The following is a 17,843-nucleotide window of genomic DNA, read 5'->3' on the forward strand; positions in this document are numbered from 1 at the left end:
AAGGATGCAGCCAATAATCCTGACTTGGAGGAAGGAAAAGGGACAAGCAAAATGCACTGGCTGTGGGCAGCTTGGAGCGTACCTCGGTAGCTGGCACTGCATCCCCTCCAAATCCAGCACACCGCAGGACAGGGATGGAGGTAAAAGTCAGCAGGTCCCTGACTTGGCATCTAGGGGCAGTTCTTGCCCCTTCCCAGCTCAAATGCACGTTGAACCCACTGGCAGGATGCTTCCAGCAGCACACAAGGTAGCTGTGGCTCCTTGGCTGTGGACAGGGCAGAGGAGCACTGTTCTAAGCAGATGGATATTGATGCCCTCTTTACAGGAGGAAGTCAGAGACTTACTGAAATCTAAAATAAGTTGCCTCTTAAGCCAGTGGTGTGTCAAGTGGTTAAGGCTTGTGAAACAAGCTGTGCTTCCACTGATGGGAAAGCAGGGATGCAGCCTGTGGTCCAAACACCAGCATCTCCTGAGGAGAGACTGGAGGAGGGACAAAGAGAGCTTTAGTGTTCCCTTTGCATTGTCCGGAGGCACAATGTAGGCACCTCTCTTACCAGCTAAGGACTCTTGGGAGGAGACCAGCAACCATGAGGGGTTTGCAGCACGTTATGGTTTTACACTGACCAGTGGAGATGATTACAGGACAGGAAAACCCCATGGCTTGTTCAGCACAAACTCATTATTTAATAGACAAAGTAAATATGAAAATGCATTTCTAACCCCCCCTCTGGTGTTGAAATTTACAGTTATGAGAAGAGCCAGGGTGCTGCAGAGCCAAACTATCCCTGGGTGGCACTTGCAGGGCTTAGCTTTCATTGCAGCTTGAAAAAATCCCATGTGTAGACATTAATCTCCATGCTGATTTGGATTGTCTTGTTTGGCTTTGGCCCTCATCCTAGATGGACAAGGAGTAGAAGACTTGGCCAATGGCCTGAGGTCTGTGACCTCCTCTGCATGAGCTGGGAAGAGGAATAATAGTCTCTAAGGTATTTGAGGATTTGCAGCCTTGGGGGGGCTGGAGATGGAACCAGGGGAGGCAAAGCTTAGATTGCCCCCCTGGGGATTTAATGCTGCACCCTTGGCCAACTGAGAGAGGCAAACCCTGCCCTGGTGTGCAGATCTCTCATTTGCACTGAAATGGATCAACCCACGGTGCTCTACCTCAGGGCCTACCTAGGGTGTCCCTCCCCATCACGTGGCACATTTTGCTGGAGGTTTATTGGAGCTGGTGCTGAGCAGGCAGGAGGGAGGCAGCTGGGGTGCGCTGGGGGTTACCCTGATGCAAACCTCCCTTGCCCTGCACTGCTTCAAGTCAGTTGTCAGCAGATGGTGTCTGGAGATCTTCCAGCGACCACAGGCTTTCCTCCAGCCCATCACTGCCATGGCACAGATGGGATTTCACATACGTCTGTGCATTCCCCCAACCTTTCCCCCCTCAAGGAAGAAAAACAAGACTGCAGGTTTTGCAGGAACCCCCTCCTTCAGCTGGGAGGGTGAGGGCCACAGCTCTGGGCTTTCCTGGACCATGCAGAGAGCTCCCTCCTACACAGGAGGGCTCAGCAATGCTGACTCCTCGCCTGTTGGCTTAAGGTGCCATTTTGAGGTTTTTCTCTGCCTCCCTTTTACTTCTTGACTCATAGACCACTGAGTGAGGAAGAGAGGAATTGGTTCACTTTCCACCTCCCCTCGCAGTGCCCCTCTGCTTATTAGTTCTCCAAATATTTCGTACTGCAGCCCAACAGCAAGGACTCTGCACTAAGCCAGTCCTAGGCAGAGGGAAGACAGAGTAGGCAGGACAGCACCTTATCCTCATGGCAGTGTCCCAGGGAGCAAGACAGGACAGCTGGGGCCCTGCTGCACTAAATTTCTGTGACCAGGCACACATGGCGGCATCCCTCTGGCTGAGTCCTTCTTTCGTGTCTTCCTAAGGGTGAGACAGCGATAGCGGCAGAACACCAGCATTCCTCCACCCCCAACAATTGCTCCACTGTGTACTTTTGCTTTTCTCAGCATTCAGCAGGATGGTGACTGTCCCCAAGTGCCTTCCTGAGTGAGGAGAACAGGCATGTGAAGGAGAAAGAGGAGACCTGTTGTGGGAGAGGAGACCTGTTGTGGGATGCATGCAAGGTGGGGGCAATTATGGGACAGAAGGAAAGAAATCAATTTGGATTTTCTCCCATCAGCTCCCAGCTCCATTAAGAGTCAGTGGATTGCAGGTGTCACTGCCCTTTGCTGTCTCCAGTGGAACCAGGTACTGGAGAAGAGATGAGGGAAAGGGAGCATGGTGGGACCATCGTGTCCCCCAGTAGCCCTAGGCAGCCACTGAGGAACTTCTGTAAATCAGAGCAGCCCCTGGAGCTGCTCCAAAATCCATCCATTGCCCAGGAGGCCTTTGAGCATCCCACAACAAGGAGGTGCAGAAGTGTCCCACATTTCCCTCATAAACTGATCACCCTTGCTGGGCTCCACATGGAACTTAACTCTTGGAGGACAGTGCCACCCTTGTCACCACCTGCCTGTCCCTTGCCATGCACCTGGCTGCACAGGCTGGCTGTGCTCCTTCCCTTCCTGAGGCTTAGCCAGGGCAGTGGTGGTCCAAGATGCTCAGCATGTGCCTTAAACAAACAAAAATAACTGTGATAGAAGATTTCAAATGCTTCATTACCCTTGTCTTAAACACTTCTTATCTGCAGCGCTCCAGAGGCAGCAGGAGCCCATCCAACAGGAGCTGGCACCACACAGGTCCCCAGCCAGCCAGAGAGCAAATGTGTCTGCTGGCACAGGACACTAAGGGGTTCTGGCTTCAGCAAGAAATACAGCAAAGCAGACAAAACAAAATTTTAAAAAGCCAACAATGATCAGTTTTTTTAAACTTTAAATATTTTTTTCTTTAAACTCTGTTTTTCTCTGTGGTTCTGTCTCTGTAAAGAGGTGTGCTCTCCCTGCAGCATCTGGGTCACTTCCTCAGTCCTGGCTGTGGGGCAAGGGAGAAGCAGGGTCAGTTAAAGAGGATACAGGTGGGTGCTCTCCCCCGTGCATCACCGGCACGTGTGGATCTCCACCACCCGATGGCAGGGTTTGCACTTGACAGAGCAGCACCAGTGGAATTTGCAGCTGCACCTTTCCACAACCTCCACTTCGTCCGTGTGAAAGCCACGGCCGCAGCACATCAGCTCACAGCCATCAATGGCCTTGGAGGTCTTATTGCACTGCCGCCCACTGGTGCCCAGGACCCCATTCTTGAGGTCGTGGTCACAGAAGTCAGGACTGGAGTCTAGGTAGACGAGGTCCTCGTCTGTGTGGGGCTTGAACTGGGAGTTTTTGGGCACCAGCACTTTGGTGGATCCAATCTCGCTCTGTTCAACCTCTGTGGCACCATCAAATTTCTCCTTCAGGATGTTGCCCACTTTGCGGAAGGGGGGCATGGCTTTCCAGCATGTCTTGAACTCGCACGAGCCTGACACACCGTGACACTTACATTCCACCCGCATGTTGTTCAGGATTGCCTGGAGGAACAGACACAAGGAACAAGATGGGATGGTCAGCATGGGATGGACACAGCAGGGAGGGTGCAATGGATGGGGCCTGGGAGGGCTGTGCAGAAAACACTGCTGGGTGGGTATGGAATTAAAAGAAGCCCAAATGGCTCAAGCTGTGGCTGCAGAGCCTGGGTGGGATGCTGAAGAGCCGCACCAACTGCCTACGTTTCCTCCTTGCCATTACCTTCCTCCCTGCCTCGTTGTTGTGGAGGTTCATTAACGCTCTGTTGGAAGAGGCCCCTTTGCTCCTCTCGCGGATGTCGACGAAGGACTGTGAGAAGGCCACGCCATAGGCGATGTTATCGGAGCAGCCCGACCACTGGAAGCCTGAGGCAGAGAGCACAGATGAGACAGGTACTGCCACCCTGTAGTGCTTGCACTCTCCAGCCCTGCTCTTCCTAAAATCCAGCTGGCCTGCCCCCTCTCTGTCTTGCTGCCTAGTAGTCTGGGCCGCATGGGGAATTAGGGAAGCTAGGGAGTGTGGCCCTGGGGGACACATGGACAAGATGCTTTCTGTCCTGTGGGTTATGCACCCAGGTGCCTTTTTGAGGCACTCATGTGGACTAACCAGAGTTTTGTTTTTTTAAACTTTTCCCTCCTTTCTGGATGGCTCCAGAGAGTGGGTTTGAATTGCAGGTATTTTGGCTACTTCGCGTCCCCAGGCAGCTGCAGCTGCTCCCTGTTCAGACACTCACCCTGTGGGCTGCCCCCCTGCACTGTGCGGTCACATCCACACTTGTCCAGCTCACCACTGCTGCAGGCGCGGGTCACGGCAAAGGCCACCCCTGCCGAAGAGATGGCATAGACGAACGCTGCCTCCCGCGTCCCTGAAATGGCACAAACCATGGTGGGAAATGTGGCAGCAAGTCCGAGGCAACACGAGCGGGAATTCTGGAGGGGATGTAGCCCGGTGGCCAAAGGCCCTTGGTGGCCTGCCATGTGTGTCTCTTCTCCTCTCCCCTCTTAACACTGGTGTGGCACATAAACCCCCCTGAAAAGCTGGTCTGAAAGATGGCTCTCGCTATACAGAGCTATCAGGCTAAACCCTTTGCTCTGTCACTTCCTCCTAAGATGAGACAGCCCATGCAGAACCCTCATTGTCCCCACCTCCAGGGATGCTGTTTGCTTAGTGTCAAGGCTGAACCTGACTCATCAGAGACCCCTGGGTGCTGGGAGATGTTTTGCAGCAGTGAGGGCCCATTCTTGCAATAGTGAATAAGCTGGGAACTGCCCCACAATATTAAAAACATGAATGATGGGTGAATGATAAAACCTGGCAATAGGAGAGACAGAGGCTGCACTGCCAATGCGGGCAGAGCTCTCCAGCGCTTACATGGAAGACTGTCTTGCCTTGTGCTTGCAGGGCACCTCTGCCATGGAATCCTTCCTGCATCCAAAACACCTGTCTGCTTTCCATGTCCAGGAACATTCCCTGCAGGTGCAGATCCTTGCCATCCTCTTTCACATGGTCCTGTAGCTCCCAACGCCTCCCAAACTACTCTGCAAAACCCTGTTCTGCTCCCAAAGCACCTCACAAAACCCCACTGGTGTCCAGGGTGCAGTCCAGTCCCAGTTCTTGTGTCAGGTACCTATGTGGTGCCACATGGTTGGGAAAAGCGTGTTTGAGAAGTTGGACAGATCCCTGGGTGTGAACACACAGGGTAGCAGGGGCAGGTATCAGCTCTAGCAACACACAAATCCCCACTGTCCTCCAAGGCTGGTTGAGGACACAAACCCTCCAGTTCTAAGCAAGGAGGGCTGACATTTGGGGTGGTCCCATGCTTGGTGCAGAGGGGGGATGGCTTGTGAGCAGGCATCACCCAGCTTGCCGGTCAGAGAGAGGGCAGCTACTTTGGTGGTCGCATCCCAGACTTTGGTGGCCCAGCTGGCAGTGGCTGGGGAGGACCCAGCCAGTGTGGGGACTGAACCGCCTCCAAGTTAATCGAGGCTAATAGTAGGATCATGTTGGTCGGTTTGTGCTGTGGCTGCCTAAAAAGAGACGACTTTTAGTTTCTGGTATTTCTGGTATTTCCAGTCCCTGAACCTTCACAAGAAGAGATCTTCACCCCTGCATTGAGGAGAGGAAAGTCAAATAAGGAGCCGGGAGGAGCTTTGGTCTAGGGGTCCTGGGATAGGAGGTGAGATAGTGCCTCAGAGATAGCACCTGAGGGGAGGTAAGGGATGCTTCAGTGATCTTAAGGGGTTGCAGAGGGGTTTTCCCCTCTGTATCCTCACTCCAGTGCTCTGGTTTGATTACAGTCCTGTGCTGGGAAGTTGGGGTGCAGCTGGGATCAGAGGGGCTGGGGGCTGCCCTGGCCATACCCAGCCCTGAAGGCTGGTGGTGGGCAATGATGCTGCCACGAGTTCTTCCCATGCCAGGTGGCACTGAGCCATCCTCCTGATGGTGCCCATTGATGCTCTGCTCAGGAGCGGCCACATGCCAGCCTGGCAGTAGCCACCACTTCAGCACTACCCAGAAAGAGACTGAGTAAATGGCTTTGTGGAGTGGAGCTCCTGGGCTTGGTGGGGAAGAGATGAGACCACAGGGTGACTTTAGGACCTCTTTTCAAACTTGGCATGTCCTTGTCAATGCGTGTGAAAAAGGTTCAGGAGAGCTGAGGAGCAGCAGGAGTCTGGATATATTGTACCCAACATAGTGAGAAGAGCCCTGCTGAAGTGCACAGGGACCCATCTGCCCCAAGATCCAACACTGGATAGGCCCTTCCTGACCCTCCCCAGCCACCGGTTTGGGGCAAGAAGGCAAAATCCTACCACCTGCAGTCCACCAGACTGCTTTTATAGCCATTCCCCCAGTAGCATCACCCCAGACACACGTCCTTCCAGCTCACCTTGTGTCACCACTTTGCCGAAGACAGGCAGGGTGTCTAGTGTGGAGCAGTTCCAGCGGCGGTTGCGGAACTGGTACTGGCACTCCTCGATGGCCAGCTGGGCTCCGCGTCGCACCGAGTCCATCACCTCCAGGTTCCTCTTACACATCTGCACCTGGCGCTGGATCAAGCCCTTCAGCTTCTCGCAGGTCTCCTCCTCGGAGATGCTCCCCACTGAAGACAGCTTTGCCAGGTACCTGCCATGACACCAGCACAACGGGTTAGGAGGCAAGGGCTAGGAGAGCCCATATTCAGCTGGGGCCCATGTTCAGCCTTGCAGAAAGCAAGGAGACTGAACCTCTTATTCCCTCCATAGCTGAGACCTGCTGCCCATCTGGGGTACCTATAAATGTACCATAGCAGTGGCTCCACAAGATGCATTTTTGGCTGACAGAGAACAAGCCCAAGCAAAACCACCATCCCTCTGCAGCCTAGTCCCTGTCTCTCAGGGAGTCCAGCTGTTGGCTCCCCTTTGCCTCTGTTGCAGGCAAGGAAGATATTTTCAGTGTTGTCTGAATGTTCCTGGTCAGGTCTCCTGAGTACCGGCATATCCAAGTGCTACTAGGAAAAGCCAGAGGTCTCCGAAGTCAGCCAAAACAAGCAGGACAGGCACTTGGCTGCCAGCTCCATCTGCCACAGTGCTCCCACAGCATGGCTGTGTGTTCATCACCGGCAAACATTGCCCTTCAAACCACTTCCCTCCTGGAGGCTGCTTTTAGCTCCCCCATCCCAGGCAAGGATGGCCTCTGGGAGCTGCCAGGTTTCCTGTCACTTGGGATTCAAGCAGGGCTTGAAGCAGGGAAGCAGAATCAGGAGCCTGCTGGGGCAAAATTGCACAGACTGGGCACCTTCTCCACCAGCCCAACTTGTGAATAGAGCCGTGAGGTCTTAGATGATCTGGAAAAGACTGGTCCTGTGTGGAGGGGACCATGTGTTCTGCTTTCCATAGCGCCATGTTCAGCAGAAAGAGTCACAGAGCTGCTCTTGGGTGTCAGCATTAGAGGAATGAGGGAGCAAGCACCTTTAAGACCAAGCACCTCAAAAACTCTCAGCATTTCCTTGTCCAGTGTGTGGGCATGATGGTTCCTGCTGCACATCCCAGTAACTCAGCCTCCCACCCCTTGTTGTGTTGTGGGCATGGTGTCCATGCTTGCCCGTTTCCCAGTTCCATCCTCCTGCCCCAACCTCTGGATCACAGAAGGAGCTTAAGATAGACCCAGTCAGATTTTCCAACAGGGCTGTGTGATAATCTAATATCCTCTACAATTATTAGTGACTGTGCTGGCAGGTGTGTATATGAGACCCCCTCCTTCCTGTGGCTGCTGGCAGCCACTTTAGATGACACCTCCATGGTGGAGCCCTGACCTGCTGTGGAGGTCCCCTGCACAGGACAGGTGTAACTCACACTTGCACCCATCCATCCACTGACCACACTGAGCTTTAGTGTCCTTGGGAATTGTCAGTGTTGTCTCATGCTGCTACCTTGTCTGCACCAAGAGATGTAAGTAGTGAGCTTTTTGGAAACTTCATGCCTTGACTGCATTTCCCAGCCATACAGAACTTGTGGGTTTTTTTGTTTGCTTGTTTTTTTAACTCCTCCTCCCAAGTTGCAACATCCTGCTAAGGATTTTTCTTTTGAAGCCCTGCTTGCCTCTGAGAAGTGACTGTGCAAAAGTGGCTCCTGCTCCCTGCCTGTTCCCATGTGTCCCAGGAGCCAGATCTGCTGACTTCAGCCACAAAATAGGTTGTCACAGCCTCTTCCTCCCATTAACCTTGCCAGTCTGCCCCAGGAGGAGAGAACAGGATTTTCTCTTCTGTGCATCAGCAGAATTATTCAGCAGCTTGGTTTCATGCTCACAACTGGGGGGCCATGGGAGCCAGGGAGAAAGCTGTCTTGGCTCATGGAGTTCATGGGGAATCTGCATGGTGAGATGTCAAAAGTATTCAGTTTTCCCTGATTGTGATCATGGAGGCAAAGCTTCTCCAACAGTGGGAAGCAGCAGGCTGCTGGGGTTTCAGAGCCAAGTGCTCTTAGAGCCTTTATACCAGCAAATCATCTTTGCCCAAGGCATCCTGTTCCTCCAAGGGGACAGCCCTGTTTGCAGAGGACAGGACCTGATGCACATGGGTGGCTTGAAAAACCCACCATGGCCAAACTCAAGACTGTCACCTTTCTGCTGGCCCCCACACCATGCACATGGGTGTCCCTGACCCTGTGCTGCCATCCCAGACATGGAGTGCAACAACTGCTGTTCTCACATCTTGCTGCACTTAGCTGATGTGGGGTGAAGGCACCAAACCACCTCCAGGAGCTTTGAGGATGCTGAATGCTGAGCACACACAGAGTGCCCGTAACAGCTGTCTCCTCCCAGGTCCAGCCATCATTCCAGCTTGGGCATGGGAAAGATGATGCAGCAGAGTGGTAAGATCCAGCCCAAGACAATGTGGGTTATAGAAGAGCTTTGGGCCTGGAAGCCAAGAAAATCAGAATCTACCTCCAGTACTAACCCCTTGTGCTGATTTGGCTTCCCCCTCTGCCAGCAACTCTAGCAGCATTTATCATGCCAGGGAAGCATCTCCTTCAAAGCTGTGAGACTGGTCCTACAGATGAGTCAGTGCCTGCTTTGAGTGCAGACACAGGCAGAAGAGTTCTGTGACATAGGTGTAGGAGCCACATTAGTATCAGCTCTGCTCAGGATGGGGCATCATCTTCTTTTCTTACATATTTCCCAGCTTGAGATTCTCTGGGCAATATGGAGTAATAAATTCAAAGCACGCATAAAGGAAAGTGTGACAAGAGCCTTTCAAGCTTTTCCAAGGAGATGCACCTGATAAGGTGCTTTCCCAACTCACATTTGATGCTGTTTGGGATGATAAAACAAAGGCCAAGGATGCTTCAAAAATAGGTACAGCTCTCCAAGAACAGATCTGGTAATTTGTTTTGCAAGGCAGACAAGTAGGATGAAACTATCCAGAACAGTGCTCTGGCCTCTCTCCCCCTTGACAGGTCCTGTGTCCCATCACCCCTCCTCAGCCTATGTTTGGCAGCCCCTCTGTGGAGATGGAGGCAACTGTGCCTAAAATGCTGTGGCCCCATCATGCTATCAGTTTGTTACCGGTCCAGGAGAACCATCTCTGCTTTCCAAAAGACATGGTTTTCGATGGGGGAGGAAGCTCCCATCCTGATCCCTCGTTCAGGATGGATCCAGAGGTTGAGGCAAGGATTTAAGGAAGGACCTTTGCTGAAGGACCTCAGCTTTGAGGCTCTCATATGGCATCTCATCACACCACATTCAGGAGCACCAGGTAGGAACATCTTATCCCCTTCCCCTCTCTGGGGCAGATGAAGAGTGAGGTAAGAGCTAGGAAACATGCTCCGCCCTCATCAGCACTTGGAGATGCTTCCATCTCATGTTTCTCAGGGCTGTGGAGCACCAGGGCTGTCAGGAACCAAACCCATCTGCAGCATCCCACGGTCCCCATGGAAACCTGGCTCTAGCGCTTTGCTTGGTCCTTAACAAGAACTTCATCCAAACTTTGTTTTCCTGGGCTGAAGTGGTAGAATCCACAGCCAAAGCCTTTGTCTACCTGCACAGAAAGCTAGACGGGCACAGCAGGAGGAATGCAACAAACAGCTCCTGCCCTCTGCAAAGTCTCCATGCAGATCTCCATTGTGATATCACATCTCGATTGCTATGCTTATTATGCTTATAATTTAAGTCTCACATGCAGCCTCAAAACAGCCCTGCTTGTGGAAAAAAAGCCCAAATAATGGTGTATTTTCTTCCTTTTCCAAGACTGGGCAAAGAATGTTTCAAGAGGAGAGCTGCTGCCCACACCGTTTTTTCAAGTTCTGTCTCCTTGCTTCATCATGGCCTTGTATGTTTCTTTTCTCCTGCCTTTAAATCCAGGCAAGTCACTTGCAGAACAGCCTCCCTCTGAAGAGTCATTGATCTAAGAGAAAACTGACAGAAAGCCCTTCCTTTTTTCCCATCCACAGTATTGAGATGAGGATTGAAGCCCCATAATTTAAGCAGCTGCAGCTGATTCACTCTGCAAGACGGAAAATAAGTAAATCTCAAATCCAGGGAGCTTTGGAAAGGTGGGGGATGTCAGAAAGCCCTGCTTAAATAAAAATTATGATAATACTTTCAGGAGGAAGAATAATGGGTGAAATGACAAGGAGACATTGAAAGAGCCACAGCAGCTGGCAGATTGAACTAGGAGGAGAGATTCCCTGCTATGGAAAGGTGTGGAAATTTCAGTCATTGACAAATACTCAATTGAGGTGGGTCAGAGAAGATGCAGCAGATGTCTTGTAGAAAGCAGAGATCTCTGGTGTTTCTTTTATTCAAGCAAATGAGTTTCAAGTGTGAGAACTCTTTGTATTGTCTCATTTCAGGAATATTTTCCTGAAGATGAGAACTTTCAGACCCAGGCCAATGGCATCCCTGATAAACCACGCAATAGATCTTCTGAAATCAGGCTCACAAGCTTCACCCTGCTCAGCAAATATTCAACCTTCCCCCAGGGTTGAATGGCCAAGGCCACAAAAGGCTTGTCCAAGCCTTAAATTATGAAGATGATTCAGCTCTGCTCCTGTTTGAAAGGCAGCAAACACCCCCCAGATTGTGGAGGGGTCAGCAAGCACATCTCCATGCTTACTGAGGCTGCAGGGACAGTCAGCAGTGACTCGAGATTGTCCTAAGGATTGCAACTGCTTGTGTAGGCAAGTTTCTTCTGGGGAAGAACTAAAGGCTTGTTTATAATGTGAAAAACTCATGGAAAAACCCCATGCATCCCTGCATGCATCTGTCTGTCTGCATAGCTAGACAGATGCATGCAGGGAGAGGTACTGATCAGAGTTACGGCTCCTTGCAAGGAGCCATCCTGCAGATATGGAGAAGTGTTTTACCTTTGCCTTGTTGCTTTCCCCTACCAAGCAGGGTGAGTGAAGCCATGGAAAGATGCCTCAGGCTGGCACGTCAGATGATGCTCCAGGCAGGCCAGAGAGCTCCCAAGATTTCTCATAGTGTCCCATATTGGGCTTAGTGCCACTCTCCCTGTGCCAACAGCACCAGGCTGGTTGGGCCCACCACATCCATGGTTCTTCAAGTCTGTCAGCTTGGGCATGTTCCTGTCAGGATTTGTGGGAGACCTGCAAGGTTGCTCTTGTCCAGCTGCTGGCTCTGTAGCAGGACTTGGCCCTCCCAGGGACCGAGCATCTCCCTCCTGGGATTAGACATCCTGCCTTTCTAAGTGTAAACTATGATTTACAAAGTCATAATCTGAGAACCTGTCTGACCTCTTTCTTGGAAGAAATACAGCTGTCTGCCTCAGTCCTTCCTGTCACAGTTAGAGCACCATCTCTTTGCTGAAACCTGCTTTTCACACCTACTTTTCATCTCCAATTAACAGCTGCCAAAAGAGTCACCCAGGAGGAGGCATTGCTACGCCTTACACTTCTACCCCTCAGCTCGAGGGTGAGCCTACACCTCCAATCCTGTTCCCCATCCCTTAGACCCTGCACCTAACACCATGTGCACCCAGCAATGCCCCAGCCCCAGCCACTGGTGGTGGCTTGCCTCCCCCATCACAAGTATTTGGGGACAGTGAGATGGCCAGCTGCTGGTCCTGAGCCAGTGCTGCTTTTTTGCTTTCTGAGCATGTGGGGGCAAAATCTCCACTTTGTAATGGGGATGACCAGGATGGAAGCTGGAAAGAGCCTGAACAGCATCCATTTTGGAAATCTGCTTTGAATGTGTAGGAAATTTCCTTTACTTCCTTTACAAGCCAATAGAAGCTACTCCTGGACTCAGGTACAACACCAAGGCCTTGTTGCAAGAGGAGGCAAGTGCAGGCCAACTCCTGCAGTGCTTCAGGCTAGACTTGGTTGCAGAAAATCTGATGAGTTTTAAGTTTCGATCAGAATTTGCAAATACGTGGCAAAAAAAGCCTTCTACAGGATTAGTTTGATCTCACCCAACATCGGCCAAGAGACTCAACTGATTACTTTCCCCCAGGTAATTTCATGAAAGCACAATACTGGCTCCAGTTCTGCTGAGCCAGTCAGATCCTGCACGGCACCTTCCTGGCTGTGAAGTGCAACAGCCCATGGCAGCAGCTCCAAGAGAGCCTGGAGGATGCTGCCAGGGGTCACCCACAGATGTTGGGACAGACACCCTGGGGTGGGCAAGGCAGAGGTTACCTGCACTGAGTATCCAGAGCAGAGTCTGACATTCAAGCAGCCTTGGATGACTGAAAGTTTGTGGATTCACAAGGCTTTCAACCTTTAAGAAAAAATCACCAGCTATTGTAAGAGCTAGTGTCGTTGCACTTGTAAGGAAATACAGAAGAATCTCGTAGAAACTGTTAACCTCCAGGACTGCTCAGCAATTTCATCATTTTAAGAAAGTGGCTGTAATGCATTTCTCTACATCTACAAAGATGAATTAATTAATCAAGTGGACAGTAGCTCTCAGCAGAGTCACATAAACACTTTTTTGTGTCAGTGCAAAAGTCCAGTTCTGATTCATGGAGTCACATCAAGGCAGTGCAAAAAAGAAACCTGCCTCTTGCTGTTGCTCATATTTGGAGCTCATCCAGTTCTTCACAGTCTGGGATGCAGAGTGGTTTTATCTCCCTCTTGTCCATCCTCCCTAGAGTCAGGTTCTGCAGTGAACGACTGGGGTGTAACTTTATTTGAGGCTTTCTTAGGAAAGGACAGAAATGCCCATCACCACTGAGGAGTCAGAGAGCACGGGGCCCTCCTAACACCCTGGAAAACACAGCCCTGACGGGTGTCTGCCAGACAAGACCATTGCTCAGAGACAAGCCAAACTTGTTTGGAAGTCCAGTGCCAGGACCTGAGTGCAATCTGCAGAGTGCAACCCACAGCCAGCCCGTGTTCATTGCTGAGTTAAAATTAGCTGGTTTTGTCAGAAGTGGCAAGATTTACAAATAAATAAAAATTAAAATACATTTACAGCAGTTTCCCCACCCCACAGCCTTGGGAATGGGTACCATGGGTTCATGCACCAACCTTGTTGATCTGACAGAGCAATGCAAGGGAGCCCTGAGCATCCCAGAAGTGGAGAGCCACTTGTCCAACCCACAGCATCCCTTAAAGTAAGGAAATTCCTCATCAAACCCAAATGGTGCAACCTACCACCCTGGCTGCTGGGACAGATGTGACTGGGGAACCTTCCTGACACTGTCCTCACAGCAAAAACCAGGAGCATGGAGAGGGGAGTGGAGCTTGGCAGGAGCAACTCTGCATTAGAGTCAGCTGCACCTGCCAAATCTGTGCCATGGCAGCACAGCACCTGATGGGAAAATGCTGGACCAGTTCCTCACCAGGTGGAAGACGGGAGCATTGCAATGACCATGCAAAGAATCTTGTACAAAATTAAACCAAGCCAGGCTCCAGGTGAAGTGATTTCTCCCCACTATCAAAGCTGTGGAGACTCACCTTAAAAAAATAAAGCCTGGTTTAAAACCAGAAGGATGCAAATGCAGGACCCAGGCATGCTTCCTCTCAAATCCTCTGCACTGCATAATGACCCAAACAAAATGAGCATTCCGCCTGCTCTTGCAACATCCTCACTCCTAAGCTGGCAGAGATGGGCACAAAGAATTTGGGCCCCTGTTTGCAAAGCACCTTGTGATGTTCAGATGAAAGGAGGCCAGGGAACTCCAAACTCCTTTTATCCCTTCCTCACCAGCCCTCGAAAGTGGTTAGAGAGCAGTTGCTTAGCCAGGCTTGCTAGGACCCTCACAATGTCTTCAAGCTTTCCCAGAGCACTCAAATTAATTTTTTTTTAAGGTTTTAAAAGCCCATCTGTGCTCCTGGCCCTTTAAGCCAAGTCCCAAGCACAGATGGAAATGTGAAATCCCTGTAAAGGATGGATAGACAGAGTTGCTGGTGGTACACCATGCTCTGCAATGGCATAACCACATCTCAGACCATATGGGGAGCCTCCTCCAGAGCCAGTTTTAGCTGCAAGAAAATGGAGAGAGGCTGTAACGATTCCCAGATAATTTGATAACCAGGGGTCTCACCCCTACAGGACCCTCCCCTGTCGTATCTGATGTTTTCTGTTTCTGTTCTCTCATCATTCAAACCCTCTGAACAGCTAGAGAGCAAGGCAGTGGGCCCCAGTGCCTCACGCAGTTAGTGGATACTTACATCCACAACCCACTTTGCACATTCTCTAGTCCATGTTTTCATATGGACCTCCTTCTCTCCAAAATAGGTAAATAAATGAATAACTAACTAAACAACTGGACTGAAACCAGAGCCTGGCACTCCTATTCCAGCTGTGGAATGATGCTTGTTTGGCTGGAACTTTCTATGAAACACCCTCAGCATCAGGATGGGTTTGGAGCAGAAGAGGCCTTGCTTCCAAATTCAACCACATCACTGCACATGTGGGTTCAAGAGTCTACAAAGTACAAGTTACTTTGAAAAGTAACTCATCTGCTTCCCCTGTATAAAGCATGTCCCTGGGCTCCTTCAGAGATAAAGTAGAAGCCAGATGGACCTTCCTGTGCACAGCTAGAGAGATGTAAAAGGCTCTGTCTACAGCCCTTTATTTAATTTACAAATCTGTGCCTGAAGAGGCAGGAGGCAAATCTGAGCCTCCAAATGCAGAAGGAAGAGCAAGCCTGAGGCTTTCACAAGAAGTGGGAACAGAGCATCTCTTCAGATTTGGAGAAAAGAGGCTTTCTGGATAGGCAACAAGCCAAGCAGCAACTCCCCAAACTCAAGACACTGAGAAAACGCACCTGAGGTTTGCTTCCTAACCAGGGAGAAAGCAGCTTGGTTTGTTTAATGAAAAGATTTGGGAAATCCCTTCCAGCTCAATGGCCACTGTAGCAGAGTGATCCCTTTGAGAGATCCCTACACCATCTCCTTTTTATACTGGATGGGGCAGCTCAGCAGACACTATCGCATGGCCAAAATGAGCACTTCTCCCACAAAGCCAGGCTTACAGAAACACTTAGATCAAGTGTTGCAAGCGGCATCTCTCCAAAGCGCTGGGGGAATGCGAGTCTGTACAGGTTGAAAGAAGCTTTAGAGCTTTAGGGGGGAAAAAAAAAAGCTCACAACTGAGCTTAATCACTAATCCAGCAGGTTTCTGGAAAAGCAAACTCCACTGTGCGCTGCCATTCAGTGCACACACCTCTGTGCAGAACCGTGTGCCTGGCGAGGCTGGATCCGTCCCGTGTGCTGGGTGCAAGCTGGCAGTGCCCTGGGATAACGCCGAGCATGCCGAGCCCACACACGTGAAGACATACGGGGTACACTCATTCCTCGAATATCTGATAACTCCTGGGATCCTTCTCACTCTGTTTATTGCCTCCGGCAGCCTTTGTTTCTGATGTGAGAAGATAAACAATGGAAATTGTCTTAATCCTAAAGGCAAAGAATAAAAAGCACTGAGCGGAGGACGATCCTTTTATCATGATACATTTGCAACATCAAAAAAAGCTGACCCCCTTCCTTTCAAACGCACTGAAATGTATCTGCTTTTCCTCCCCTGTTGGCAGGAATGAGCCCTCCGCTCTCTGCTGCCGAGCCCCCCGCGCCCACCCTTGCTCTGCCAGCACGGACGGCTGCACACAGCCCTCCCCGATTAGTGCGGCGAATCACCCCTCCGCGTCGCCTCCCAAATCCTATCCCAGCTGCGTGCGGCGCCGGGGACCGAGGGGAGTCCCACCTCTGCGCATCCGTGCGGGGCAGCTTGCTGACCTCACTCATGAAATGCCTACTTTCCCCCGTGCCCGTCCCAGGGCAGCCGAAGCTGCTCCTCTCCAGATATCTGCCATCATCTCACAGAGCTTCCTCAGCAGGACTTTCTTCCTGCGGGAAAAACACTCCCACAGTTCCCAATATACCTTCACCAGAAGCATGACAGTTAAAAAGACCACCTTGATAGCTGCTATGATCCACCCACCAGTTGCTGAAGACGTGTGGCACACAAGTCTCTCCATCTGGCAAAGGAGGAGGGGAGAAGGACTAAGCACTAACGCATCCTAGGCAGCCACCTTTTCCCACAGGCAGGACACTCAGAGTGCCGCTGACCTGCCGCTTTCCCCAGGCATTGAGGAGCATCCTCCAAAACCCACCTACATCCCACAGCCTCCAGCGACTCAAAATCTAAAGGCAGGAGCCGTATCCGGATGCAGAGAGGATTCCTTGCACCGGTGATGTGTGCCCACCTGAGCACCTGTGTTGGGAAAAGTACAAGACACTCAGGATCTTTCATGCCGACACACCCGGGAACTCCCTATCCTGCGTGGTGTACCTGCCCCTGCCGACAGAAATCCATGAAGGCGGCCCATGCTCCCAGCCGGAGAGCGGGTCTGCTGGGTGCGTGCACGGGAACTAATTAGTTCCCGTCAGCCGGCAACACGGGGAGCAGGGGAAGCACCATCTCCCACCAAAACAGATTTATTAGGAAGAACCGATGCCTTCGTTCAAAGTTAGGTGGGAAAGTGTTGTCATGCTCCATCCCCTCCGCCCCGGGGAGGGGGGGGAAGGAGAGGTGTCCTCTGCAGAAAGTAGTCCCACCGCCTTGGCAAACACGTAGGAATTTTCCAGAACGATTTCTGTCCCTGTTTACCTTACACATTATTTCAGTGTTTGTTCAGCGGGTTCCCGATGTCATCGGGCTCCTTTGCAGCGTGCAACAGCCCCCCCGACACCCGTCCTCCTACCGGGAATGGGGGGCCGAGGCGTGGGCAGCCCTGCTCGCTGCAGATCCCCAAGCCCAGCACGTTTGGCCACCCCAGCTCTGCCAAATCCTCCCCTGGACCGCTGTCCCTCGCGTGGCATCTCGCCAACCCCCAGGCCTCGCTCCGACCCCATGCCCCGACCTCCGCCTGTGATCTCGGCGTGATCCGCATTCATAACTTAACGACAAAAAATGGGACGGGAGCTAGATAACAAGCCCCATTCCCATCAGCCGCGATAATACACCGCCACTGAGCGGCTGGGGAGAGTCGGCATCCCCTGCCGCCCACCTGCATGCGAATGAGGGCTGCAACCCCATGGCCACGGCGGCGAGGTTCAGCGGGGACAAGGGACCGGCGCGATGGCGACGGGCACCCGATGCCCCGCCGGGGACCGAGCAGCATCGCTGCGGGGGGTCGCACCCCGATGCTACCCAAACCCAAGGCACCTGCTCCGCGCCCCCCGGGCTACCAACAAGTGGCGGCGTGTCCGTATTCCCCCTCTCGCCTCGCGGCTACTCACAGCCAGTTGCTGGCGTTGGCCGAGAAGGTGGCGAGGATGATGAGCAGCAAGGAGCGCAGAGAATACTCCGGGCTCATCCTGGAGGGCAGGCAGGGTGAGACTGCGCGGAGCCGGCGGCGGCGGCAGCGCCCCCGCCGCCCCGCGCCCGGGGCAGCC

The 17,843-nt window shown here is 52.0% G+C and overlaps 1 protein-coding gene across 3 annotated transcripts; it reads right to left on the reverse strand.

The window, feature by feature from the left end:
• Positions 1 to 1,639: 1,639 nt before the first annotated feature.
• Positions 1,640 to 17,837, reverse strand: WNT4 (Wnt family member 4). Of its 3 annotated transcripts, XM_042015842.1 has the most exons (7): positions 16,559 to 16,635; positions 16,328 to 16,423; positions 15,613 to 15,845; positions 6,389 to 6,624; positions 4,235 to 4,366; positions 3,724 to 3,866; positions 1,640 to 3,506 (listed from the first exon to the last, which is right to left on the reverse strand). In XM_042015842.1, exons 3-7 carry the CDS (start codon positions 15,738 to 15,740, stop codon positions 3,039 to 3,041), a joined length of 1,107 nt encoding a protein of 368 aa, XP_041871776.1. In that variant the 5' UTR covers positions 15,741 to 15,845; positions 16,328 to 16,423; positions 16,559 to 16,635; the 3' UTR covers positions 1,640 to 3,038. The 3 variants fall into 3 exon arrangements, with proteins under 3 accessions (XP_041871776.1, XP_041871778.1, XP_041871777.1); XM_042015844.1 differs by lacking the exons at positions 15,613 to 15,845; positions 16,328 to 16,423; positions 16,559 to 16,635 and adding an exon at positions 17,688 to 17,837; XM_042015843.1 differs by lacking the exons at positions 16,328 to 16,423; positions 16,559 to 16,635 and having other exon boundaries at positions 15,613 to 15,947.
• Between the last annotated feature and the right edge of the window lie 6 nt (positions 17,838 to 17,843).

The sequence above is a fragment of the Corvus kubaryi genome, unplaced genomic scaffold, assembly GCF_017639235.1.
Source record: "Corvus kubaryi isolate FWS band 111438036 unplaced genomic scaffold, C.kubaryi_AGA036_p1.0 split3-37344, whole genome shotgun sequence".
Lineage (NCBI taxonomy): Eukaryota > Metazoa > Chordata > Aves > Passeriformes > Corvidae > Corvus > Corvus kubaryi.